The sequence below is a fragment of the Xenopus tropicalis genome, chromosome 3, assembly GCF_000004195.4.
Source record: "Xenopus tropicalis strain Nigerian chromosome 3, UCB_Xtro_10.0, whole genome shotgun sequence".
In the NCBI taxonomy this organism is placed as follows: domain Eukaryota; kingdom Metazoa; phylum Chordata; class Amphibia; order Anura; family Pipidae; genus Xenopus; species Xenopus tropicalis.
This window is the reverse complement of record NC_030679.2, coordinates 130,679,631-130,707,541: the sequence shown is the minus strand read 5'-3', so window position 1 is coordinate 130,707,541 and position 27,911 is coordinate 130,679,631. Positions and strand designations below refer to the sequence as shown.

General features: G+C 43.9%; 1 protein-coding gene across 1 annotated transcript; it reads right to left on the bottom strand.

The window, feature by feature from the left end:
- Positions 1-24,565, bottom strand: LOC100496673 (RING finger protein 112). Its single transcript, XM_012959409.3, has 13 exons — positions 24,133-24,565; positions 21,390-21,579; positions 15,864-16,076; positions 15,338-15,475; positions 13,020-13,124; positions 12,274-12,324; positions 10,335-10,379; positions 9,626-9,712; positions 7,601-7,724; positions 5,314-5,420; positions 5,176-5,229; positions 2,988-3,062; positions 1-476 (listed from the first exon to the last, which is right to left on the bottom strand). Exons 1-13 carry the CDS (start codon positions 24,387-24,389, stop codon positions 117-119), a joined length of 1,806 nt encoding a protein of 601 aa, XP_012814863.1. The 5' UTR covers positions 24,390-24,565; the 3' UTR covers positions 1-116.
- Between the last annotated feature and the right edge of the window lie 3,346 nt (positions 24,566-27,911).

Below are 27,911 nucleotides of genomic sequence, written 5' to 3'. Positions count from 1 at the left end.
TTATGTTAGAGTACTTAAAGAGTACTAAAATACTCTATAAGCTTTATTACTGGGTGCACAAAGTTACTGGGTTACAGAATAGTATTGGGTATGACAGAGTAAAAAAACCCCTACATTTATAGCCACCGCCCCAAAAATCGCCCTGCAATTACAGCGCCAAAATACTGAGCATATGATAGGGCCGTGGGTAGGAAGCCTGTAGTTGTCGCTGCTGCTGCTGCCTCTCCAGCAAACATCATTCCTCCTAATGGCCCAGACACAAGGAGTAAGGCAGAGGAGGCATATTTAATTCCCTTCCATTTGTAGTCTGAGTAGAACTTCTCCCCTACTTCCTTCAACTTGCTCCTCAGCTCTTCCACCATATTTGTGCGCATATCGGCATTGGTGCCACTAAACGACACCTCAAATTTCTTCACAAGTTCTGAGGACTTTGCAGAAATACATTCCCACATAGTTCCCGGCAGCTGTAAGGAGGACTTTTAATATGGGAATAAATGAGAGAAAAAAGGTAGGTTTGTGTTAAGTATGATAAACATGAAAAAAAACAAGCTGTAGGTGATAGGCCAATAGTAAGGGAAGAATCAGCATTAGAGATGTAGCGAACTGTTCGCCGGTGAACTAATTCGCACGAACATCGGGTGTTGTTCGCAAACTTTTCATGTATGTTCGCAATTTGGGTTCGCGTGGCGTTTTTCCGCTGCGTTTTTTCTCGGCCTAAAAATGCCGCACAAGCCACACATGGCGTTTTTCAGCAAATCCCGTTTCCGTGGTGCTAATAGTGCGAAATAGCAAAAAACGCCGCGTATTTCCGCTAGGTCTGCCCGTTTTTACGCAACGCTGTGTCAACAAAGTATTTTTCAGAGAAATTTTTGCTTGATCCCCCTCCTGCATGCCACTGTCCAGGTCGTGGCACCCTTTAAACAACTTTAAAATCAGTTTTCTGGCCAGAAATGGCTTTTCTAGGTTTTAAAGTTCGCCTTCCCATTGAAGTCTATGGGGTTCGCAAAGTTCGCAAATATTCGCGCTTTTTGGCGTAAGTTTGCGAACTTTTTTTTTGAGGTTCGCTACATCCCTAATCAGCATGTCCCCAAGATACTAGGTTCCAGTATGTCCCAATCTGGTGTTACAGTTCTGGTGCTGAAGGAGGAGCGAGGCCATGTGTTTGGGTGGCTGCTGGGCTGTGCCAGAAGATTGGATCAATTCAAATATTGTACCACAGAGAGAACTAAGCAAATACTTTTGGGGTAATGTAATAAAAGGCAATTATTTGCCCAGGAGCAGTAAGGGTTTGTACAGACGAGTGCTTGCCCTGCGTTCCACCTCAGGGGTACACATTAACAGACACAGCCCATGATTCCCTATGGAGGTGTACTCACACAGGCACGTGTAAGCGCCAAACACAGGTGGAACATGGCATGATGCACTTACATGCGTCTGTATGAGTGCACCTCCATGGGGAAGAAAGGGCTGCATTTTACCCTGCAGTGAACGCAGGAAGGACTTACCACAGCAGTACGCATGAACATCTATCGCCTGCGGTGGAACGAGGGAAAATGCCTCCAAAGTGGAACCCAGGGCGAAACGCTTGTCTGTACAACCCCTTACTCATAGCAACCAATCAGCAGGTAGAATTTATTGGTCAATTGTTTAAAGGACAAGGAAAGGCTAAGTCACTTGGGGGTGCCAAAATGTTAGGCACCCCCAAGTGACTTAAATCACCTACCTTTTACCCCGGGCTGGTGCCCCTGTTCGGAGAGAACAGCACCAACCCGGGGTACCTGTAGCGCTTCCTCCTTCCTGCTTCGCATGCGCACATGCGCAGTAGAGTGAATAGCGGAACTTAAACTATAAAGTCGGCTTTTTACTCTACTGCGCATGTGATTGTCCGGGGAATGTTGCGGCAGAACGAAGCAGGAAGGAGGAAGCGCTTGCTACAGGTGCCCCGGGCTGGTGCGGTTTTCTCCTAACAGGGGCACCAGCCCGGGGCACAAGGTAGGTGATTTAAGTCACTTGGGGTGCCTAACATTTTGGCACCCCCAAGTGACTCAGCCTTTCCTTGTCTTTTAAAACAAACATCTTATTGATTGCTGCTACTGGGCAAACAGTGACTTTTATTACATATGGGGGACCTCTAAAATGGTAAGTGCAGTTTATTGATTGTCACTTGGGAATAGGTTTGTATAAACAGGTTCCTGCTTTGCATTGAACTTCAGTAAAATCCCATCTGCGTTACGCAGACCCACAGGGCGCCAGCTACATAGACTAAAGTGCAGGCCCTGGGCAAAATCTTTTTTTTACTGCATTACATTTACACTCTGCACCTCAGCAAACTCGATGTTTTTATTTTATAAAGGGCGTCCTGAATTTTCCGTAGATTCTTAAAGGAGAAGTAAACCCAATTTTACACACTAGGGACTGTGAATAGGGATGGGCGAAATGATTCGCCGTGCAACAGTAAATTGCGGCGCCACTTCCTTTGACGTGGGCATCCTTTCTATGACGCACACGTCGGCTTTTAAGGCGTGCATCAACGGAATGACACACCTGCGCATACGTGAAAAGCCGACACCCGCGTCATAGAAAGCGAAGCCCGCGTCAAAGGAACTGACGTGCAGTGAAATTTACTGTGGTGCGCAAATTTTTTCGCCGCGCGAATCATTTCTCCCATCCCTAACTGTGTTCTCTTGGCCAAGGCCCCCTTTTACTGGTTGTATTTTTGTATGTAATCTGTATGTTCAATGTATATATTCATTTATTGTGCAGTGCTGCAGAATACGTTGGCGATTTATAATCACCAACAAATGAAATTAAAAATGTTTAAAGTGGGACATTTAAGCCAAGTCGCTGATATACCTAGGCACTCCCCCAAACTCTTTCCTGGTGATCCCCCCTTCAGCTCTCTTTATGTAGTCTCCTATGTAGATGATATACCCCTAGGCACATAAAACTATTTAATCCAAGCAATTGCCTTAGGGTTAGTAACCTACCAACGTCGGGAGAAATTTCTGAAACTCCACGATTATGTTCTGCATTTCTTCACTGTTCGTAAGTTGATCAGACATCTGTAGGCAAGGAAAAGAACACTGTGTTACTGAATCAGTAGGAAAACTCAGCAGTCACGGAAGCTGATTTCAACGGAGGGACCAGGGAGGAGGCACTAGGGAAATAGCCCCAAAATCAGGAAGGTAGTGGGGTTATGATGTGGTGGTCAGTGATTGGCTGGTCGCCCCTGCCATTCAATGGAAAGCCCTGTCTGGTTTTTATCATTTGGACAACTGCATATTGTTAAAGGGGCTGTTTACCTTAAAATTAACTTTTAGTATGATGTAGAGAGTGATATTTTGAGACAGCTGGCAGAGTATAGCACACACAGGCAGGGTATGGCACACACAGGCAGTGTTCTGCTTGCCCTATGCTGGCTGTGTGTGCCATACTCTGCCAGCCCTATGCTGCCTGTGTGTGCCATACTCTGCCTGCCCTATGCTGCCTGTGTGTGCCATACTCTGCCTGCCCTATGCTGCCTGTGTGTGCCATACTCTGCCTGCCCTATGCTGCCTGTGTGTGCCATACTTTGCCTGCCCTATGCTGCCTGTGTGTGCCACACTCTGCCTGCCCTATGCTGCCTGTGGGAGGTGAAGATGGCAGGGGTTTGTTCTGGGAGTTTGTTATCATTTGGAAATAGTTATTATATGGTCCCTAAGGTGTATAATTATATGCTGGGAGTTGTTGTGTTATTCACAGGGGAGGGGAGACATATGACATAATATAATTCTTTCACATATGAATGAAGGGTGATATGCCTACAGTGAGCACCAACCATTTGGGTTTTTGCTGCACTACCACCATTAATGTAGGTCAGGGGTCTCAAACTCGCGGCCCGCGGGCCATTTGCGGCCCTCGGTACAGTATTTTGTGGCCCGCACCAACGCCTTCTCAAAAGCAATGAATGGATTGCGATTTTTATTGCGATTCATGGGATAATGCAAGGCACGGCGGGCGGGAGCTGCTGATTGCGGAAATGATGTTATGCCATCATAACCGTTATTATGGGAAGACGTTCTGTGTGCACAATTAGCTGCTAAGGAGCTAATTGTGCACACAGAACGTCTTCCCATAATAACTGTTATGATGGCATAACGTCATTTCCGCAATCAGCAGCTCCCGCCCGCCGTGCCTTGCATTATCCCTTGAAAGCCAATTTTTTGTGAAATCCCTTATGCGGCCCAGCCTCATCCTGACTTTGCCTCCTGCGGCCCCCAGGTAAATTGAGTTTGAGCCCCCTGATGTAGGTATTGCTTTAAAAGCTCTTGTGATAACCTGGGGGTGGTTTGAAGTTGGTGTAGTTTAAAAAGGGTAGTGGTCAAAACTGGCTTCCATTATCAGCCCTCCACCGTGTAGGCCAGGGGTGGCCAAAACGTCGATTGCAGTCCACCAGTCGATCCCCCATGGATTTCTGGTGGACCACGTCAAAGCCGGGAAATGCGGAAGTGCGGCGGTTCCGCGTGTCTATTGGGTTGGTGTACGTACGCTGTGTCGCATACATATGCGGGGAGGAGCCAAAAGTCGATCATCACGGGAAAAAGTCTGGGCACCCCTTGTGTAGGCTAAAAAAAAATATGCAGGCCAAGAATCTCACACGTTTCCATGCTGTGTCAGATCCCAGGCTAACGCCGTGCCTGTGAGTGCAGACCCAGTAGCAAGTAGAGGTCAGTGGAGCAAATGGTTCTGCGTTTATACACAAGCCAAAATCAGCCCATATGTGATACTAACCCAAAATCTTACCCCTCAGCTATATCTGAAATTTAGTACTAGGGATGCACCGAACACACTTTTTTGGGTTCAGCTGAACCCCCAAACCCACCCAGTGGGATTTGGCCAAATCCGGGCGGGACCGCAGATCCGGCCAAAACAAATCCTTAAAAAAAAGCTGGGTGCATGCCTATTTAGCACAGACCATGCAAAAATGGAATAATCACCCTGTCCTGCTGCAGAGCCTTTCCCAAGAACTCCAGATCAATCAGACTAGAAAGCGGGAGCTTAACTTTGGGATGGGTTATATAACCAAGGGTTCAGAGGTGGATACTGCACAAAGATAACCAATTATTTCAATAATACTTTTTGTTAATTTGTGAATAATAGCTAAAGACTGTAAAAAGCTGCAGATATTCTACTTACCGCTTGTGGGCTAGCGAAGTCACCCCTTGCATGCTGAAGATGACTTATTATCTCCTGTGAAACAAGAAAACACTGCTGTGTCTTGGGCTTAGTGTAAATTCTTCTATTCATTACCCCTAAACCATGTGTAGCACTAACCATTAGCATGTTGGCCAGCAGAGCTCCAGTCAATGTAGGATTTTTGGGCCTTTCCACCAAATTTTTTAGATACATCGTCAGACTCTCCTTAAAGTCTTCATCCATATCTATAAAGTATAAGGGTGAGAGGAGAAGATATTCTCATTGCTGAAGATAATTACAAGTGCAGCTACATAATATCTGATACTCCATTGCATGGTGATTGGTTTTCAAAACACAAAAAACCCTGCACACCTTTATGTGCCATCTCACACTATCAAGCTGGCCATACACACACCGCTAATATCGTACAAAACCTTGTTTCGTACGATATTCGGTGCGTGTATGGCAAGTCGGCGAGTAAACCGATATCGCAGGAGGCTGCTGATCGACTCGCCGATCGAGCGGGTTAAAAGATTTTGATTGGGTGCCATAGAAGGCGCCTGATCAAAATCTGCCTTCAGGGCTGAATCGGCAGAAGGAGGTAGAAATCCTATTGTTTCTACCTCCTTATCTGCCGTTTCAGTCCTGAACGTTAGTGGCTGATTGAACGATCTTGAAAGATCCCAAATCCTTTACCATACTCGTGTTATCTTGTAATAAGTTGTGGGTACAGAGTAAGTGATGCGAAACGATGGGAAGACCTTGGAAAGACTATTTCAAAGCAATATGATGGCTTTTAAAATGTGAGTGTGGTGATTTTAAATGGTTAATATATAAAAAAAAAAAGAGCACTCCTGTTTTATAGAATTTCAAATCTGCTGTTGGAATAAAGGATTTACTCAAGGCATAGTCGGTGAGTACCAACCTTCACCATACAGTGTGCACCAACTATAACCGAAGGAGAACAGAGAGAAGCCGGCAGGGATATATTAGAAACCTGGGACAATTGAACAATTTTCCTTAGTCCATTAAAAACCATATTACAAAATGTCCATTAATCAAGGCCATAATATATGTAGTATCTTGTAGAGATAAGTCTAAAGCCCAAGCACAGAACAAGTTTGGTCTTTGCTGGAGCTCAGGGTCACTGCTGCCATTGGGCAAGTTGAGAAACCCACCTCAGATGGCAGTGCCCCTCAATGTACCAGAGGCTGCAAAAAGCCGATTCTGGTAATTTTAAAAGCCAACATTCCAATTTTTAAACCAGAATTTTGGCTCTTCTAGTACAGAAAGCGCTAGCAATGCATCCCCCCTTGACCGCCTCAAACATAAAAAAAAGCTAAATTAAGCTGACCCCTTTGGCAGAGCTGTTTGCTAACTTCTAATGAGACCTACGGCACAGGCATGTAACTAGAGCTATATACTATGAATGGGAGCAGCCTGTAGTATCTTAACGGGGGACTATCATGAAAATGTAATATAAGTTTTATCACATGGAAGTAAGAATCTTTCTACACAAAATCAGCTAATAATTCTGTACTGTTTGTGAAACAGTCACGTTTCACAGCTCTTTTGCACATACATCATACTGCCTGCAAAGTGAAGAGTTTAAAAAAACAGAGATGTCCAGTTTCCAGTCCCAAATTAGGAAAACCGGGTAGGAATCCCTAACATTGACACGCCAATCAGCCAATTGCTGATTGCCGTGTCATGGCCCCACCCCTGTGACGTCACCCCTGCCCAGCTAAGAAAACCGGCAGAGGTAGCAACCCTACCTGTGCTCTGATACACTTCAGTCACACTTTACTGCTGTGCTGCAAGTTGGAGTGATATCACCCCCCCTCCCAGCAGCCGATCAGCAGAACAATGGGAAGGGAGCAAGATAGCAGCTCCCAGTAGGTATCAGAATAGCACTCAATAGTAAGAAATCCAAGTCCGGCTTGGGACTCCTCCAGTTACATGGGAGTAGGAGAAACAATAGGTTACCTCAAAGCAGTTCTAATGTGTAGTGCTGGCTCCTTCTGAAAGCTCAGACTCAGGCACTAAGATGGCGCCTACACACCAATATTACAGCTAAAAATACATTTGTTGGTTCAAGAATCAAATGTTAAATGAGTGAATTATTTGCTATGTAAACATTGTAATTTAGAAATAAAAAGTATATCATAAAATCATGACAGAATCCCATTAAACAAATGACCTAGGGAACGTGCAATAGAAATAACAATGTCCCTCCACTGTGGCAAATAAAAGCAACAATGTCCCCAAATTGCTATTATACACTCATTTTGGTAGTTCTAGACGTTACTCCTGTTGATATATAGATCTTGCCTTAGAGGCATCATTCAGTACAAGCAGTATTACTGTCAGCTCCGTAGTTCTTACAATTATTTAACTACTCCATACATAAATAGCTGCACACTACCTTTCACCACTCCAGTTTTACTTTTAGAAATCTTTTTTCCAGGGTGTGGCATCAGGAAACATTTGGTATTGTCACTTTCCAGAGCTTTTAGAACTGCAGGGCTAATGTCTCTGTTCCTTAAAATCTAGCAAGGGACATAAAGAGACAATACAATGTTTATTGCAAACCAAGGAAATCCATGCATGGTGCTTTAGCTAGCAAGTTCTGATAACTGAATTATATACATTTTGTCATTATGGCTTTCCTTCTATTCACTATAGCTATCATGTAATCTATCTTTTAAAAAAAGGATAAGTAAACCTTTGAAAAATTAATAATATTACTCAGGGGTCTTTCATAAGCACTTTTGCACTTTTTGTTTTACATTTTAAACCTATTAAGCTGTTTTCAAGTGCTAATATGATGACTTTTGTAACAACAGCGCCATCTGCTGGTCAGTTCCTTTGACTGTTCAGGTGGAGAGAGATGCTCAGAAGGAAAACAGAAGGGTTCTAATGTTGCTCTGCTTAGAAAAGAGATGAGAAAGGCCATTTAAGGCTTCTGAACAGAGCAACATCAGAACAGTTCTCTGTTTTCCTTCTGAGCATCTCTCTCCACCTAAACAGTCAAAAGAATTGACCAGCAGGTGACGCTGTCGTTACAAAAGTCATTATATTGGCACTTAATAAACAGCTACACAGCTTTTCCATTCTGGCAAGGTTTTTAAAATAAAATGTTAAGGATGTTTTTTATTAAATAGGGGCAGGATTGGTTTTGGTTGTCACTCTTGTTATTCAGAAGGAATATTATTGTCAGTGAAAGAACTGTGATCGGGGCTGCCATGGAGGGGAGGGGGGGAAGGAGATACTGCTGTCTGTAGCACAAAGCTACGTAAATGGTATAACCTACATTTAAACGTACATCATTTACCTAAAAACATAGGCAACTTATATAGGAACTCATATAACTTTCATATCAAGCAGTGACAAAGCAGTGAGAGGGGCAGGCAGGAGTGTGGGGTTTAACTAGGGCAATTTCCACTGACCCCCAATGAACTGACTTATTAGCACATTCATTAATGGAACTATTTATATGAACTACATATTATAGAGTAATATCAGCTGTTTATATTGGGATCTAGTTACTGAATTACATGAGCTATATCCTACGTGAACTTTCCAGCAGTGGAATGACTGGATATTGGGCCACAGAACAAGATATTTTTCATTAACATATATTGCAGCTGCTTATTAGTTACAATCCCGCAGGGCTCCCCTGACGTTCCTGGCCCCCCAGCAGTTACCGGGTCTGTTTTCTGTCTGCAACAACTATTAAATGAGACATTATATAATCTCTATTACCCAGAGGCTCTAGTACTTGTACTTTAGAACTTCGCTCTGGGTAGGTTTGAGGTCAGGCTGGGCCGCCGAGGCACCAGGAAAAAACCTGGGGGTCTCCCTCCTCTGACGCGCTGCAGATGAGTTTCATTTACACGCACTGGGGGGGGGGGGGGGGTTGTCAGATGGGTGGGGGGGGCCTGAAGGGGGAGGGTGTAAAGGCCACAGCGGGGGCCATGGGGGGTGCAGGAGCCCCTGAGGCAGAAGCCCCGGTGGGCCCAACAGGGCTTCTGCCTCAGGGGTCCCTGCACCCACCAATGGCCCTGCCGCCTTCACACACCCCCATTCACCCCCCCTGCAGGGGCCCCCAACACCCTCCGCCCCCTCCTCCGAGCACTCCTAAATGAAACTTACCTGCGGTGTGCCAGGGGAGGGAGCCACGGGAGCACCCTGGGGGGAATCGGATCTGGTACCCCGGCGGCCCAGTCTGGCACTGCCTGCACCTCCACTAGATAAAAATATAGTGCCTTTTCTCGTAGGTCGTTAACAAGCTGTGACAACATTTATCATATTCTTTCCATTAACTATGGTGGTATTATTATTTATTAATTAAAATTCCTACATTACTATGACTTGCTCTGTTACAACTGGATTCTTATCTATTTGCGTCAGTAAACCTAACGTTGTACAGGCAATGAAGTCCTCTTACCTCTACTTGTTGTTTCAAGTAAGATGCAGCATGTTTACTATCACATGCTTCATGATCATTCCAGTCCCGGACTACAATATCCAGATACTGCAATATAAAATAAATCCTCAACAAAAGAACTAAGGTACAATAAATGCTACTAGGAAGAAAAAATATTGGTGCAACCGGCAAGTGAAAGCATTCTATGAGCATAGATTGTGACAGATGCAGAAGAAAAGAAAGAAAGAGAGAGGTAGAGGAAAAGAAAGATGGACATCAAAAGAGAGTAGAGTCTCAGCCACAGGTTGGGCCCTTTTTAATGCTGGGGTGCCACAGTGAATGCCCTCCGGGGAAGGGAAAGCAAACATGGGTCCCATTGCTTCAATAGATGAGTATAGTTTAGGAAGTACTAACTGCACTAATTTTCCTATATGGGGTTTAGAACTTCCCTTGCTCTATCATATTGGTAACCCAAGGTACAGTGTTTATTGGAAAGTGGCCAGGGATGGTTTGGAGGTGTGGCCTAGCTCAAGGAGGTGTGGCCAAAACCTGGCCAGTGAAGAGGTATGCTACAGGGGAGCTTGGAAAATAAAAAATGATTTTTCCCCCACAATCTCCCACTCCCACTCTCCCATCTACAGCGGTTGCTTCTCACACTAAATACCTTTAAATTGCTTGGGGATAACTAGGACAGGTCTGAAAGCATTTGAACAAAGAAAGTTCTGGTTACCTGTTTATTTTGTTCTGCTCGTTGTACAGCTTGATGCATATATATCTAGAAACACAAGGAATATGTGAGCTGATTCTTTACATTCTTCACCTTCTCTTTTCATTATATTACATATTGCTATAAGCGATTCTGTTAAACAAGTAGAAATCTGTCCCTGATTAAACACATTTGCACAAAAAAATCGGTATAGTGTACTTACTTGGGTTTCCTGTGCTCTGGATTCCTTATACCAATGTTAAGGTTATATAGATGTATATTAATTAAACTGCATATAGTATACTAAGGAATCATAAAATTCTAGTAGCATGATATTACTTAAACTGTGTATTTGAAGAAAATCAATATTACTGGACTGGACTGAATCACAAAATGTCATTCGAAAATGTCATTCACAGTTAAGCAAATAACTATGTTTGAATTAACTATTGATTTAAGATGTACTGCCCAAACCTGTAATTAGGGAAAAAGTCAAATTAGGAACATGATAAATAACCTCAAAAGACTTTTACGTATCATAGAATGACTATACGTGCTTTAATCTGATTGGTGAACTAACAGGACCACCTTATGTTTCATTTTAATATATCATGAACAAATATTTCATATAAATAAAGGTCTGCCCACCAATCCGGTAGGACAGAACAAGTAGGCTTCGCGTCTGCGTCTGTTCTCTTGCATGCAAAGCATTTTATCCTACAGCTGATAATCCTTTGGCTTCATAGTCAACATTTGGACTTAACACCAACTAAGTCAAGTCTCGACATAATGGGCTACATTCAATTCAACAAGAAAAACTTTTCTCCTAATTCAGTTCCAGATTTCCCTATGTGCCTAGTACCTCATACTGTTGTGCCTCTTCTCTCTACCCCTAGTTCTGCTTGGGAAGAGGGGCCCGTGCATTAAGTGCCGAATTGGGCTGACAGCTTCTGTAGCCCATGTGACATCCAGCCATGAGTGGGACAGTTTTAGCAATGGGTGCCTCATAGCTCTGAGAGCCATTTGGGTATAAAGAGGAATTACTGTTGGAGAGGTATGCTATACATGGTGGTTAGTACAGCAGCCCCTGTACTATTAAAATAAGGGGGGCTCATTTTCAAAGAATTGCAAATGCCCTAACCTGATGAAAATGCACACACAATTTTGTTTATATTCATTGAGCAGTTCTCATTTACACCCATGGGCGACAACGACCCCAATCTCTTGATCCAATAAACCTTTCTCAGCAGTAATATTCGATGATCAGTTGTGATCTAAAAGTGGACAATCTATGACCCATTTGCACATACTGTTTAGCAGCTGGTTTATTAGTGCTCTGGTCCCGATAAACTGTACCAATGACCTGTGAGCATCCAAACTAGGTCTTAATGCTAATTCAGATTTGCCCACATAAAATAATCCAAATGGGCATGTTAATAATAAAGTGGTTGTACATGTTATATGGCGTCTAATATTAATCCTTTGGGCTGTCTGAGGATGGACAAAGGTTTCCCTTGGGGTCATATATCGACAGGAGGTGCGTTTAAAACAACCTGGTTTTAGTTTACTATGTAGCTGAGTTCTGTTTATAACACTGTACTAGATCACTTTTAAAGGGGTTGTTCAACTTTGAGTTCACTTTTGGTATGATATATACTGAGATCATCTGAAATTGGTCTTCTTTTTTTTTATCTGCAATTAAGAATGGGCAAAAATCCCCACAAGAATTGAAAGAATCTGGATACAAAAGGCAAATGCCTAACAAGCTGTGATTGGTGCCAAGGGGTGTTACTAAATATTCACTTACTAGGGTGTCCAAACTGGTGCACGTCTCAGTTACTATTTTATTTGTTCCTTTGTTTTAAAGTTCATGAAATAAAATGTTTATTCAGAATAACAGAAGGTTTCATTGCTTCCATTTTAATGCAATATTATAGCACTGTCTTGTGATTCTCATTCTTACCTCCAGGTAGTCCACTTCCCTCTCATCTAGAACACCTTTTACATTAAAGATCTAAAAAAATGTAAAATGAACATAAAACAGACTTAAATTGCGTTCAAGAAAATCCATATTATTTTAAATGCTTTGATATGTCTTAAAATTGCCTTCTATTCAGTCTTGCCTATGTGTGTTATTCTGCTGAAAGCTTTACCATACCAGAGTAAAGAGCCCTAGAAGCTCCCTCTGTTTGTTTAAGATAGCAGCTGCCATTTTAGCTTAATCTTAGTAGCTTCCTGCTGCAGCTCTAGCTGCTGGTAACTCAGATTACACTGAGTAAGGAGGGGGAGCAAATTCTGATGGGAGGGCTCATGTCCGTGCCCTAAATTATTTTTATGAGAGCAGGAACATATGTACACAAAAGAAGAAAATAAATCCTCTTTTGATAGAGAGTACAGCGTTTCTGTGAGTGCTTATGGCTGTATTTACATAGACCTTTCTGATAAATCAAACTAAAGATGTTTTAACTGCACCACAATCCTTTTTTATGGTCATTTTGAGATAATTTGGTTTTTAATTTCTGGTGTCTGTGCCTATTTAAAGACTGAACTCTTTTCTCTCATGGGGGCTTCCTTAGTTTTTTCCCCCCCATGAGAAAGTGCCATCTTCTACCAAAAAGTCATTTTTCAGTTTGACTAGCCTTTCCACTAATTATACTTATTTGTCAGTTCTTACACAGGACACTTATGTAGCGGAGATTCAGTACTTACAAGATGAGTACTGAGTAGCACACATGATAAGAACAACTTAGTACTGGTATTTCTGTCATTCCCGATGTCCATTAATCCCTCGGAATCCATGACAAACAATGCCATCTAGAAGGAAACAGTGTTCAGAAAGCATCCACACATCATAGATAAACATTAGGGAAGCACTGTATCCAGGATTTGGTTGGGGATTTGGCCTTTTTCAGCAGGATTTGGATTCAGATTCAGAATCCATGCCTCTGGCCAAACTGAATCCGAATCCTTAAATCCTGCTGCAAATTAGAATTAGATCCGGTATTCTGACGAATCTTTCATGAAGGATTTGGGTTCCAGATGAATTTCAAAATAGTAGATTCAGTGCATCCCTAATAAACATACAGGTGGTAGCCTATACCAAAGGGGGACTATCATGAAAATGGAAATTGAATATAAGTTTATCTCACAGAAATAAACGTTCTGTCTCTCTACATGCAGGAGTAAAACTATGGGGCCCATTTACTAATCCACGAATCCGAATCCTGAACGGTAAAAATTCGTATTGGAAATGAACATTTCTGAACTTTTTCGTTGCCGCCGCGACTTTTTCGTATTTTTCACGACTTTTTGTTGCAAATTTTTCTTATTGAACATTCTTAAACACCGGGAAAACCATTCTGACTTTGATCCTTCAGTGCATGTCTGCATGGGCTTGATCAGTGCACTTGCGCATGAACGTTCTTTCGTTCAATCCGAAATTTTCGGTAAGGTGACGAAAAGTTGGGGAAAATAAGTCGTGACGGCACCGAAAAAGTCGCAAAAATACCGATCATTGCGAAAAAAGCGAATTCGGACGCCTTCGGAGCATTCGTGGATTAGTAAATGTGCCCCTATGATTGACAAAGGTAACTACAAAGGTAACTTTTTCTTCAAAATAACTGACTCGTACCCCAAGCCTGCATGTAAAGATCTAGATTGCTAAGAGGAGTCTATTGAACATTACCTTCAGGGTGGGACTGGGCCACCAGGAAATAACCCGGCTGCCCAGACCCGATCCCCTTTACGCCTGTGTCCCTCCCCTGGCGTGTTTCGTTTACACACTCAGGGAGGATGTCGGACGGGTGGAGGCGACCCCTGAAGGGGATTGGGGGGGGGCCTGGGGTGGGATGCAGGGGCTGTGGCTGCCGAGGCACCTTGGGGGGTGTGGGGCCCCTGGGGCAAGACAGTGTAATGATATATTTAAAAAACAATTTAATTTCAGGTGTCAGTATCTCTTTAACAACCAATGAGTAGTATCATTGTAACAATGGATTCTGAGAGGGCCCGGAGATAAAGGTAACTAATACAACAGGTAACAGATTGAAATGTAGGCTCAATGGGATTTTTGTCATGCTTACAAGAGAAAAATGTATAATATTCTAAAACTTCAAATAAAGAACCCATAAAGGCCAACATAGGCCCCCTCCACTTTATAAGTACTGCCTGTGTTTTGCAGCCCTGTGACATCATAACCCCGCCCTGCTCTGCCCCCAAACATGGCTGACCTCCGCTCCATCTGCTGATTTTATTGTTCTGCTGCTTTGTCTGAATTTTGCAATGGAAAATCCTATGTGGAATTTAAAACTTAAGTTCTGCCTGCATGGTGGGTTGTAATTGGCTTGACTAACCATATAAATGACTCCAGTGGTATAAGGAGGGGGATCCAGTAAGAACTGACGGGGGGGGGGAAGAGGGAATGGGCACGCATCAGTTGGAGGATTACAGACATTTTTTTATTGGTGGGGGCCAATAAAAAAAAAAAGCCAGAAGCGTACCTTGTTTGTGCCGGACCCCCTGTAGAAAAATCTTTTAACCAGTCCCTCCACCCCTGACACCCCCGACACCCCTTCCCCGACTGCAATGCACCTCCTGGCCCTGACTGCGCCACTATATTTAAGGGGGGAGGGGGAGGGGGAGGTACAGCAGACCCACAGTCCGGGCCCCCCTGCTGCCCAGGCCTCCCGTGACCAAGTGGTCTGCTGTATATGTAGTTACACCACTGTTTAAAGCCACTCAGTTACAGCCCTGACTCATTCTTGTAACACCGGTAGTTGGGGTTAAACAGAGTATTAGCCAGAAAAGCGCCCAAGTTGGGGGAAGTATGTGGCATCATGACATTTACTTACATTACCTGCTTCGGGCACCAATACTATTTGGCCTGGCTTTGGAAGGCAGTATGGAATCTCAGTACCTAAGATAATGTGCAAAATACTATTTCCCCCACTAATACAATTTATGTAGTTATAAAGGACATTTGCTTAACGTCTGATAGTCACATATATGGTGGGTTAAGATAGAACTCATACCTTCTTTCCATTCCTTTCCAGAAAGAAAGGCTTGCTCCAAATCCATACTCCCTTTGTGGTACCCAAAGTCCCAGGTTTCCATTCAAACCCTGTTAGGGTCTCATTTTCTTCCCCGAGACTGAATATGTTCCCTTTCACCTACAGAAAATAAAACAACATCTTATAGTAAGAAATCTGTCCACTTACTGGTGGGTCTGCCGCCCTTTAAAGGGATATTTATTCTGTAAAAGCAGGTTAGGTTGGATAAAATACCAACCAGGGGCAGCCCTGATTATAGGTTATGTTATAAATGTCACCTTCCGTGCCTGTGACTGAAATGTGCATTACGTCCTAAGTGCCTGGTCTAATAAAGCCTGGGTATGAGATTTTGCACTGACACACCTGTAGGCCTGCACTGGGATTCAGACTGGCATTACAAGTACACAGAGGCCCAAACAGCCAATAAATAGTGAGTGTCTATGGCATCTTACAGCAGCCCCTCTGGCATTTGCCAGAACCTACAGATTGTCAGTCCGGGCCTGCTTACCTGGTTTCGTAGGGCGCGTATAATGTAGTTCATCAGGAAAGATTTGCCTGTGCGCTTTTCTCCAACCACGCTCAGCAGATAGACTGGAATATCTCTCATGTTGTCTCTCAAGAAATAATTTTCCACGGCTGCCATGTTTAACTTGATATTACCAGCATGATCCGCAAAGATCAGCGGCACAGCCCATTCTCGTTCCAGGGGAAATGGACTCTCCTGAAGGGGAAAGGATAACGTAAGGTGTTGCCCAGGGACAATTAATTCATTCAGGATTCTTATACAGTGTTGTATTGCACATATTGTATAAAATCACCCACTCAGTAGAGAAGGGGAGAGTGGGTGTTTGCTTTGGGCTATATTCATCCAGATATACAGCATCTAGTAGAAATAAGTGTAAAGCAACTGGACTTTCTGAAAAGAAATGGAGAGCATGATGGGTATGTTGTACTTATACATGGGCTGGTGTGAGGCATACTTCAGTCTCACTTAATAGGCAGAAATACACAAGCACAATAGCACAAAAATACCGGCACAACAGGACTTGTTTAAGCGGGATAAACCCTGCTGATTTTTAATAGTAACAAACCATGTAACATTTCGGAGGCATGCCCCTTTTTCAGACTGACGAAGGGGCATGCCCCCGAAATGTTACATGGTTTGTTACTATTAAAAATCAGCAGGGTTTATCCTGCTAAAACAAGTTCTGTTGTGCCGGTATTTTTGTGCTATTTGGATCGTGGTGGAGAGTGCTGAAGTCTCTCTAAATACTGTGCACCAGGTGGAACAGAGTGGAAAGGCCAGGGTGTGGTGAGTGTGGTTTAGAAATACACATGCACAATAGCTGCTTCTGAAGTGACACTAAATGCTCCATGTAGGAGGGCACCCTGTATAGTGAATATATGTATGCATATCTGAGCACTGCGCCTGCAATTTAGTAAATAACACTCAGTATCTATGACTATTGGGTTCTGAATGTTCTTTTTTAAAGATAGCTCTAATCTCAGCCATAAAGCATAATTGAACTGCACTGTGATACTTTAATGTTTGCCTATCTATACACAAACAGGGCCAGCTTTACAGCTGCCACTGCCCACACCTACCTCGTCTACTCCACATTGCTGCTGACACCGCTGTTCCACAAATTGGCTGCACTGGGGACTGGTCGGGCCATTCAAACAGCCGTTAAAATTCCCCCCCTAGTCCCCAGTGTAGATACATCCATTGAGCTCTAGGCCACTGGCATAAATTTAGAGGGGCACAGGGGACAGGGGGGCCCGGACTGTGGGGTGTGCTTCCCTTATAGGGATAGAAATCGCTCTTCCACATCCGCTCTCCTACCTGTGGCTGGGGAGAAGGGGAAGCAGTTGGGCGAGTGATGCTGGTGGGGGGCAGGGAGTGGGCTGGTGTGGAGTTCTGGGTAGTAATTGGTATGTACTGGGCCCCTTCAAAGATTTTTTGTGGGGGGCCTTGACCCATCAATTTACACAACTGCCCTAGGCCTGGGCCTTTGTACACAAATCTGGCCCTCTACACAAAAATGACTACACGAACACTCAGGACACAATGGTTGCAGATACTAAGGGCTACATTCATGAAATCACGAGTTCGAAAAATTCGAACCGGACACAATAATTTCTGAAGATCGCAAATATCACGAAAATGCTTACAAAAAAATCGTATTAGTCACGATAATATCATATTAGCGATCCGAAATTTTCGTACTGAACGATCGTAAACAGCGGGAAAACCTTTCCGACTTTGATCGTTCAGTGCATGATTTTGGAAGCCTCCCATAGGGCTCAATGGCACTCTGCAGCTCCAACCTGGCCCAAGGAAAGTCTCCCATAGGGCTCAATGGCACTCTGCAGCTCCAACCCGGCCCAAGGAAAGTCTCCCATAGGGCTCAATGGCACTCTGCAGCTCCAACCCGGCCCAAGGAAAGTCTCCCATAGGGCTCAATGGCACTCTGCAGCTCCAACCCGGCCCAAGGAAAGTCTCCCATAGGGCTCAATGGCACTCTGCAGCTCCAACCCGGCCCAAGGAAAGTCTCCCATAGGGCTCAATGGCACTCTGCAGCTCCAACCCGGCCCAAGGAAAGTCTCCCATAGGGCTCAATGGCACTCTGCAGCTCCAACCCGGCCCAAGGAAAGTCTCCCATAGGGCTCAATGGCACTCTGCAGCTCCAACCCGGCCCAAGGAAAGTCTCCCATAGGGCTCAATGGCACTCTGCAGCTCCAACCCGGCCCAAGGAAAGTCTCCCATAGGGCTCAATGGCACTCTGCAGCTCCAACCCGGCCCAAGGAAAGTCTCCCATATGGCTCAATGGCACTCTGCAGCTCCAACCCGGCCCAAGGAAAGTCTCCCATAGGGCTCAATGGCACTCTGCAGCTCCAACCCGGCCCAAGGAAAGCCTCCCATAGGGCTCAATGGCACTCTGCAGCTCCAACCCGGCCCAAGGAAAGTCTCCCATAGGGCTCAATGGCACTCTGCAGCTCCAACCCGGCCCAAGGAAAGTCTCCCATAGGGTTCAATGGCACTCTGCAGCTCCAACCCGGCCCAAGGAAAGTCTCCCATAGGGCTCAATGGCACTCTGCAGCTCCAACCCGGCCCAAGGAAAGTCTCCCATAGGGCTCAATGGCACTCTGCAGCTCCAACCCGGCCCAAGGAAAGCCTCCCATAGGGCTCAATGGCACTCTGCAGCTCCAACCCGGCCCAAGGAAAGTCTCCCATAGGGCTCAATGGCACTCTGCAGCTCCAACCCGGCCCAAGGAAAGTCTCCCATAGGGCTCAATGGCACTCTGCAGCTCCAACCCGGCCCAAGGAAAGTCTCCCATAGGGCTCAATGGCACTCTGCAGCTCCAACCCGGCCCAAGGAAAGCCTCCCATAGGGCTCAATGGCACTCTGCAGCTCCAACCCGGCCCAAGGAAAGTCTCCCATAGGGCTCAATGGCACTCTGCAGCTCCAACCCGGCCCAAGGAAAGTCTCCCATAGGGCTCAATGGCACTCTGCAGCTCCAACCCGGCCCAAGGAAAGTCTCCCATAGGACTCAATGGCACTCTGCAGCTCCAACCTGGCCCAAGGAAAGTCTCCCATAGGGCTCAATGGCACTCTGCAGCTCCAACCCGGCCCAAGGAAAGTCTCCCATAGGGCTCAATGGCACTCTGCAGCTCCAACCTGGCCCAAGGAAAGTCTCCCATAGGGCTCAATGGCACTCTGCAGCTCCAACCTGGCCCAAGGAAAGTCTCCCATAGGGCTCAATGGCACTCTGCAGCTCCAACCCGGCCCAAGGAAAGTCTCCCATAGGGCTCAATGGCACTCTGCAGCTCCAACCCGGCCCAAGGAAAGCCTCCCATAGGGCTCAATGGCACTCTGCAGCTCCAACCCGGCCCAAGGAAAGTCTCCCATAGGGCTCAATGGCACTCTGCAGCTCCAACCCGGCCCAAGGAAAGTCTCCCATAGGGCTCAATGGCACTCTGCAGCTCCAACCTGGCCCAAGGAAAGTCTCCCATAGGACTCAATGGCACTCTGCAGCTCCAACCTGGCCCAAGGAAAGTCTCCCATAGGACTCAATGGCACTCTGCAGCTCCAACCCGGCCCAAGGAAAGTCTCCCATAGGGCTCAATGGCACTCTGCAGCTCCAACCTGGCCCAAGGAAAGTCTCCCATAGGGCTCAATGGCACTCTGCAGCTCCAACCTGGCCCAAGGAAAGTCACGATACCGAAGCTTGAATGAATCCGAAACTTTTGTACTCTGCACGACAATACGATTTTGTCGCAAGGTACGAAATTGTAGTGTTTTTGCGGGCAGCATGGAGGCACAGTTGTTAGCATAGCTGCCGTTTAGCATTGAGGTCTAAACCTGTTTTCCCTGTGTCTGCATGGATTTCCTGCCACACTCCAAAAACATGCAGACAGGTTAATTGGCTCACTAGCCCATAGTGTGTGGGAATGTGATAGGGACCTTAGATTGTAAGCTCCTCTGGGGCTCCAGTGTTGCACAATAATCTGGCACTATATAAACAATAATACAGTAGAGCCCAGATTTTATGTTTTCCCAGAATAATTGCTGTTTTTTCGCAATACCACGCAGACAAAATGTTTTTTCATTCCCAAACTTTACACCGCTTCGAGCAGTCCCATGGCCAACATCAAATCTGGGTTCTGCTGTAATCATAACTTCGTCATTGTTTTCCCACCCTACTTTATTGAACATTCCAAATAGCTTTCCAGCCCAAATGCAAAGTCTAGTTTTTTTGTTGATAATTCACCAAAGCATTCACCTTATTTGCAGAACTTTGCCCATCACACGTCAAGTACTTATGCTCTATGTATAACAGCCCGGGAAAGGGGAGCATTACGTAACTGTGGTGCATGGTCACATGACTGTAAGATCAATAGGGCAGAACCTTAAGGTCCCTGCAGACCAAGTCAGCAACTTATTGGTCCATGTATGGGGCCCACCAATGGCCTGTAGGACCAATATCTGGCCAAAAATTGGGCAAATATCAATCTGGCAGGTTGGAAAATCCCATTGGATGCTCATTGGTGCGTTGATTCAGTCCCCATCTGAATGGCCTCCATAGGCCCCAGTGCATGACCCAAACATTGGGCAGCTTAATAGTTTATGACACGGGGAGGCCCATTAATCAACATTACATTTTCGTGGTTTTAGAGTTTTTTGAAACCACAACTAAACCCATTTCCACAAATATCTGGTTGTTCATTAAAAGATTCAAACTGAAAAAGCATCAATGAATTAAAATGTGGAATAAAAATGAAAAGAACATGAAAAAAACACAATTGTTGTTGCCCTTTCGAATTATTTGTTTTTAATGCCTTTCTAAAGGCTTTCTCTGTCTTTCTGGTTGCTAGGGTCAGTGAAACCCAGCAACCAGAAAGCAGATTTATTCTAAAGGCTGGATTTTAATTATTACTTACTCCTTAAGGTCGATTTAGGGTATATGTACATTTCTATTTCTAAAACTGGCCTGTATATATTACGCCATAAGGAAGAGGGAAAAACAAGGCTAAAAGGTTTTTAGTACCGAATGCTTTAAAAAGTTGAGCATCCCATTTAGAGGGATATGTTTTAACAGGAACATGTCACTAAAACCTTGAATGTGTCACTATCCCTTTAAATGGGCTGTATATTTCTTTTTAAACATTATTGCAATTAGGAGGTGTTTATTTTTTTCCTATCAGTATTAGAAAAATTGTAGCCCGCCTAGAAGCCTCTGTATAATAAGCTGCTCTTTATCTTATAGCCTAATATGCTGCAGCTGGGGGAAGGGGGTTGTTTATACAGAGGGTTTCTCAGTGGATTGGTGATTTGTTTTGGTTATGCTCGTACGGACATGAATTAGAATGTGACATTCCGTTTTACATACTACACTGCTTAGTTCAAGAAATAACAAAAAACACATATTTCTCAAAACCATAAGAAAGTTATGTTCAACATAAGCCCTATGGGGTGGATATACTGCTTGTAATATTACTTTATTTTGTCATTCTCCGTGTAAGCTTACTCACAATTTCCGGATATAAGTTTGCATTTATCCCTTGCATCCGGCAGATTGGACAGATCATTCCAAATGGCTGAGGGAAACTCGAGTGTTGTGAGACGCAAGTCCAGCAGAAGGTATGTCCGCAAGCAGCCACGTCTGAGCAAAGAGAGCACCTTGGCAGGAGATGGTGAATTCCATGCAATTGCTCTGCATCACTGTGGATATACAAATACTGTACTATAATTCCAGTGAGAACAAAAGAAAAGCCAAGACCAAATACCAGCTTAATTATAAAAAGGTATAATAGCCCTGCAAATGTTCTAATGCCAGACCCTTTGCTCTAGAGCTGTAACAGAGCAATACAATAATACTAATAATACAATGGTTCAACCAGGTCTTGTAACCTATAACAACCAGCAGCAGGCTGTAATTACAGGCTATATGTTTACATGCAGGAAGGATCAGATGTTGTATTGAAAGTATATTGCAAGACTAAAAAATAATTCAGTAAGCTGCCACCTAAAGGCAGGGTCGGACTGGGCCGCCGGGACACCAGGAAAAAACCCGGTGGGCCCAGCCGGTCCAAACCCGATGCCCGAGGGCACTCCACGGGATTGGTGTTCAGAAGGGGAACAGAGGGCATGTTCGAGGGGGGGGGAGCAGGAGGTGTGTCCAGAAGGGGAGTAGGAAATGTGTTCAGAAGGGGATCGAGGGGCATATCCCCGGCCTCCCTCCCCGACACGTTGCAGGTACGCGCACTCGGGGTCGGACAGGTGGTGGGTCCCCTGCGGGGTGGGGGGAAGGGTGTATGTGTGAAGGTGGCGGGAGCCATTGGGGGTGCAGGGGCCCTTGAGGCAGAATCCCCGGTGGGCCCTGCACCCCCCAGTCCGACCCTGCCTAACGGGACAGTATGGCCACTTGCACAACATGAGTTCAATGAATAGGACTTGAGCTCAACATACTTTTAGAATATTGTTTTAATTATGACAAATCTACAGTTATTTCTTGAGCTAAGCAGGCCCTGGACTGCTGATTTGTAGGCAAAAAACAGTCACAACAATTGGGCAAAGATTGGGGGGCTGTATACTGGTAATCTAATTAACTTCCTCGCAAGGACCAAACATGGAGTAACTTAAATATTCCTGTTTAGCCCAAGAAATAACAAAAACATTGATTTTTGTGCTTAGGACAATTGGTAGAAAGTATGCATGAAAGCATGAAACTACTGCAAAGACAATTCTATTGGATAGGAAAATAGATACTTCAGTGTCCAAGGGGTTTAACTGAGAGGCACTTTACGCTTGCTGTACTGCCCAAATCTATTTTCTCTGTACAAAAGGACAAGGGTGCCCAGTGAGATAAGTGACCTTCTCCAGTTCAATAAGGTAGAAGAGAATGCAAATCAATACGTGGTTGTAAAAAAAATTCTGAAACATGAATGTACCATTTGAACTTTGGACTTGTATATTATGGCAGCTCTACAACAGCATCACTGATAAACTTTTTATAAGCTTATGGATTCAGAATGTAAGTTTTTGCAAAGAATGTGAACATGAATACATGTGCTTTGTATATATAAATGGGTTATAAGTATGTATACTTAAATCACCAGGCATTCTTAGGATAGTGTTAGCATCAATTAAAAGAAAATTACCCCGGCACTACCAGCAGCCTAGATATGGCTGTAATTCTAGGGTTTACATCAATATGGGACTCAGTAGCTGCAACTACCAAGTGAAATGCATTGTGCACTGTTACTTAAGGCTACTGCTACATGGGGCTGTTTCTCCATCTGCATATAAATGCAGACAGAGGAACAGTTGATCTGCTCCATAATGCAACTGTGCTGACAGACAAAGCATTATGCAGACACACAGAGTGTTTTTTTGGCACAAAAATGCATTCTCGTAAGTTTTTATGCCTAAATCCTCTCCATCGGGCACACAGGCTGATGCCATAATGGTGAGTGGATTGGCATAACCTATATATATATTATGGCTGTTTCTCTTCCTGCCTACTGTGGATGTTTTTACATTTAAAATTCTGTTTACATTTGGATATGTATAATTTCAGTTAATATGTATGGTGTTTAACCCTTTAAGTGCCACAGATCGTAGAATCTACATTCTGTGGATTAAAGAACAGAAGTGCCACAGAATGTAGAGTCTATGATCTGTAGTAGTTCCAGGCGGCGAAATGGCTTTTTAAAGCTCCTTCATTCCCTGCTTAGAGGTGAGTGATCGCCCAGGGGCCCCTAGGCAGCAGCAGACACGTGGGAACTATGTTTCTGCTGCTGCCTGCACTTCCTGGACCTACCGTTTCAGGATTTTTTGGCTTTGCAATCTAAAGTATGCCATTTTCTGCTGTAGTGCTATGAAAATTTGGCAGTGTACAGCAGGGAGTTTTTGATCTCTAGAAGTCAAAAATCTCCATAAAACTCATAAATTTGGAAATTGAACATTTATGAGACATGAGCTTTCCAAGTCAGCTGGATTTCCAGGTATAAAATAAAATATTTTTCTGGTTTATATATCCCTATATCATGAAAATTTCATCATCAATTTTTTGGTATGTAGAGCTAATTAGTGCATTTAAATCTTGTTCCAGAAGTGGAAACACACAAAAGCTTAGATTCTCACCCCGGGAGCTCCATTTACTCTATTACTGCCTTGGGGTGCAGATAGTTTTTATAAATAAGTCCACCAAGACTTTTGCTGTTATGACCAGAACACAATAATAGAAAAGCCTGGATCCCTTTCCCATCTCACCAAGGAACTGGGGTGGAATCCTCATGCCTGTAGGGTCCCCCCATCAGCTGCCGATTTTGAGACGTGCTTGTATTTGGTGGTCTCCCATGTTGGGAATTTTCCTGCTGCCTCCGAGATGGGAATCTTTCTCTTACTGGATTCATACTTGGCTGCCCCTCTCTTTGTTGCCTTTCCGGAGCAGCAGGGGGATTGTGCTCAGCTGTGTTACCCGACTGGCTTTGCTCTCTTGCTGCTCGATTAAGAGTCTGGCGATACATATTATTTACCTTTATTATACTTTTCTAAACTCTCCCTCCTGCTACTTCTATACTGCCGACTATTCTCCTTTGCTTTCTGGCTCTTGTGATAAAAAATTGCCAGTCCTTATATACTCTCGCTGTTGTATGGGTTGTTCACACCTCCAAACTTCTGGTGAAGGAATAGAAACTGAAAGTATTAGCATGTAAGCTCTCAGAGCAGCAAGGTCTGTGTTAGGACCTGAGAGAAAAACCAGGAGAAATTCCCCAAGAAGTATCATGAGTACAAGGATGACCCCAAACATATGGGTTCTGTTACTGGTAGTCCACAAGGAGCCCAGTTTATTGAGGGAACTCATCAAATGTGTGAAGGTAGTGCCCAGAGGGCAGGATTTATTTTTATGATTTGTGTTTTTATACTGCATTGGGCAACCCCGTGTTTAAATAAACTGCCATAATAATAGGTTGCCACTTTTGCTGGTGGCCGGGGGGGTGCCAAGCCGACCGGGCACCCTGCCTACCCCTAGTTCCGGCCCTGCTAGTGGCTAAACCCAAACAAAGGGGACAGGGCTGTTGCCATTGGGTGGGGCAGGGATGCGGGGGATGGGCATGATGACATCAGGGATGGGCACAATGATGTCGGGTGGGGTTATTGTATCAATTAGATGCAATTGCCTGAATTTCTATCCAGTTTTCAAGACCACATTGGTGGCAACCCTAGCCCTATCTATATTTTGCCTGAAGAGTCCAAGTCCAATCCTTTAGTTACAAGTATGGGATCTATTATACAGAAACCAGTTTTCCAAAAAGCTCTGAAAAAGAGCAATTCTAATTAAGAAAAACAATTCCATGTTGTTGATTTGCTTTTTCTACTTGTACAGAAGGACAAGGGTGCCCAGTGAGATAAGTGACCTTCTCCAGTTCAATAAGGTAGAATAGAATGCAAATCAATACGAGGTTGTAAAAAATTTCTGAAACTATTTGAACTTTGGACTTGTATATTATGGAAGCTCTACAACAGCATCACTGATAACCTTTATATAAGCTTATGGATTCAGAATGTAAGTTTTTGCAAAGAATGTGAACATGAATACATGTGCTTTGTATATAGAAATGGGTTATAAGTATGCATACTTATACCAGGCATTCTTAGGATAGTGTTAGGATCAATTACAGGAAAGGCTACTGGCACACAAAGCTGATCCAAAGGGGTTGGGGGACTAGCCCCTAACTTGCCCCTTCATCAGTCTTAGGAGGCAAGTGGCTCTCCTGGACCTACTTGATTTCTGTAGCATTGGAACAGGATGTAAATTATTAGGCACATTTCCAATTGCAAGTACAAGTTAAGATGGAAAATTGACAGCACCCTGATGCTGTTCAACAGGTACACCCCCATACATGCTCATTTGCAACTGACATCAGGGATGGGCACAATGATGTCGGGTGGGGTTATTGTATCAATTAGATGCAATTGCCTGAATTTCTATCCAGTTTTCAAGACCACATGGGTGGCAACCCTAGCCCTATCTATATTTTGCCTGAAGAGTCCAAGTCCAATCCTTTAGTTACAAGTATGGGATCTATTATACAGAAACCAGTTTTCCAAAAAGCTCTGAAAAAGAGCAATTCTAATTAAGAAAAACAATTCCATGTTGTTGATTTGCTTTTTCTACTTGTAATAAGAAATTAACTGTACTTGATGCTAGCTAAGCCATATTGATATGAAAAATCAATACTGCCAGTTATTGACAGCACTTTCTAGGGGGTGCAACCCCCAGAAACAGGGATCCATCCTCTCACAATACTTCCTTGGAGGGCTTTTTGAGTGTCCGGGTACATTTTCTTCCCTGAGTGCGCTTACCCGCAGAACCCCGCTAAAGTGTAAAGGCAGCAGCCAGCTACTATGGCACGGGGGTCCCTCTCCCACCCCCGGTGCGAAAGGGAAGATAGTCTGAAATGATGTATAAAAATAAGAAAACAGGGAGGGGGGCGGATACTCTTTGTCACACAGTTTTCTGACCACAGTGAATCCATTGCTCAAATATTACGTAAACATTGATATATTCTTAAAAGAGCGTACCCGTCTGTACAAGTGTTTGAGGCACCTCCTCTAATCCCATATCGCAGGGGTAGAACTATTGGTGCTTCGGTCACCTCCACTGTACTTAAAACTAGGAGCAGACAAGGTTGTACATTTTTGGGAGCTAAGGCGAAGGGTATGTACCCCTGTCTGAATTGCACACAATGTCCATATGTCTTAAAAGGTAAAGATTTTATACACCTACATACAGGGCAGAGGGTGCAACTACGGGGACATTTTACCTGTGTCAAGAAATATGTGGTTTATGTGTTGACCTGCCCGTGTTGTATAGCCGAGACTACACAGATGGTGAAAATCACGTATCTCACAGCATCAGTCTGCTATTCATTTGGGGAACACTACATTAGCCGTTTCTAAACATTTCTGTGAAAATGGCCATACATCTGAACAACTTAAGTTTATGGTACTGGAGTCTATACCCCCTTTAAAAAGAGGAGGAGATAGAGAGCTTAGGCTGAAACAAAGAGAAGTATGGTGGATTAATAAATTGAAATCGCTTCACCCTATGGGGTTAAATTGGGACTATGATCTGTTCCTTTTTTTGTAAATTATATACATTGTGCCATTTTATATTGATAATTCCTTGTGTGTTTATACTGTGTCATTCATGTTATAAGGATGGTCGCTATGGTAATGCCTTTTGGATGATGTCATTTCCTGTGTATCCCTTTAAATGTGATTCACTAGATGGATTGCATTACCACAGGCTTGATAAAGGGCATGTGTTTTGCCCGAAACGTTGCATACGTGATTCCCTTTTTTTAATATACACTTTTGCAAATAATCTGTTTGCCGCCTCTTTTTCAATTGTATATATATATATATATATATATATATATATATATATATATACAAACCACGAGGGTTCAGCACTCCTTAGCAAATGGCTAATTGACCCAGGTGCTACCGATTCAAGCAATTTCAATAAAGTCCACAGGTATAGCGGTGCACACTGGGAATCCTTTAAAAATTAGCTTTTATTGAAATATATAAAACTTAATACATGGAGAAATAGGTCAACGTTTCGGCCCCCATCTTGGGCCTTTGTCAAGACCTTAAACATGTAAAAACCATCAAAGCTATAAATAGATAAAAGCACAAACCCACACCCAATGGCACAAGTCATTCCAGTCATGTGTCAAAATTAAAAGAAACCCTGTACCAAGGAGAAAACAATATCAAACACCATAAGGAGAATTATAATGAGCATACCACTGGCCATAAACTCCCATTTATATTCTGGCCCATCACCTTAAATTAAGGGCCCTAGAATCTAAACCCCACAAACATCTAGCGTTGATTTAAAAAGCAGGAAAAAGAGCAATATTCATTAAGGCCAAAAGGGGATAATGTATTTAAAGTTTTAATCCAGAATGTTTCCCTTTGTAGGAGCAAACGGGAGCGGTCACACCCCCCTCCTGGGTAGGGGAACATGGTCGATT

What these genes read in the sequence shown, in the direction of transcription:
- LOC100496673 (XM_012959409.3), bottom strand. Translation starts at nt 24,389, where the DNA reads ATGTATCGCCAGACTCTTAATCGAGCAGCAAGAGAGCAAAGCCAGTCG. An exon ending in CAAACTTATATCCGGAAATT is followed by an intron (nt 16,077 to 21,389) that starts GTGAGTAAGCTT and finishes TTTCCCCTTCAG; the next exon opens with GAGAGTCCATTTCCCCTGGA. An exon ending in TAAAACTGGAGTGGTGAAAG is followed by an intron (nt 5,421 to 7,600) that starts GTAGTGTGCAGC and finishes TATACTTTATAG; the next exon opens with ATATGGATGAAGACTTTAAG.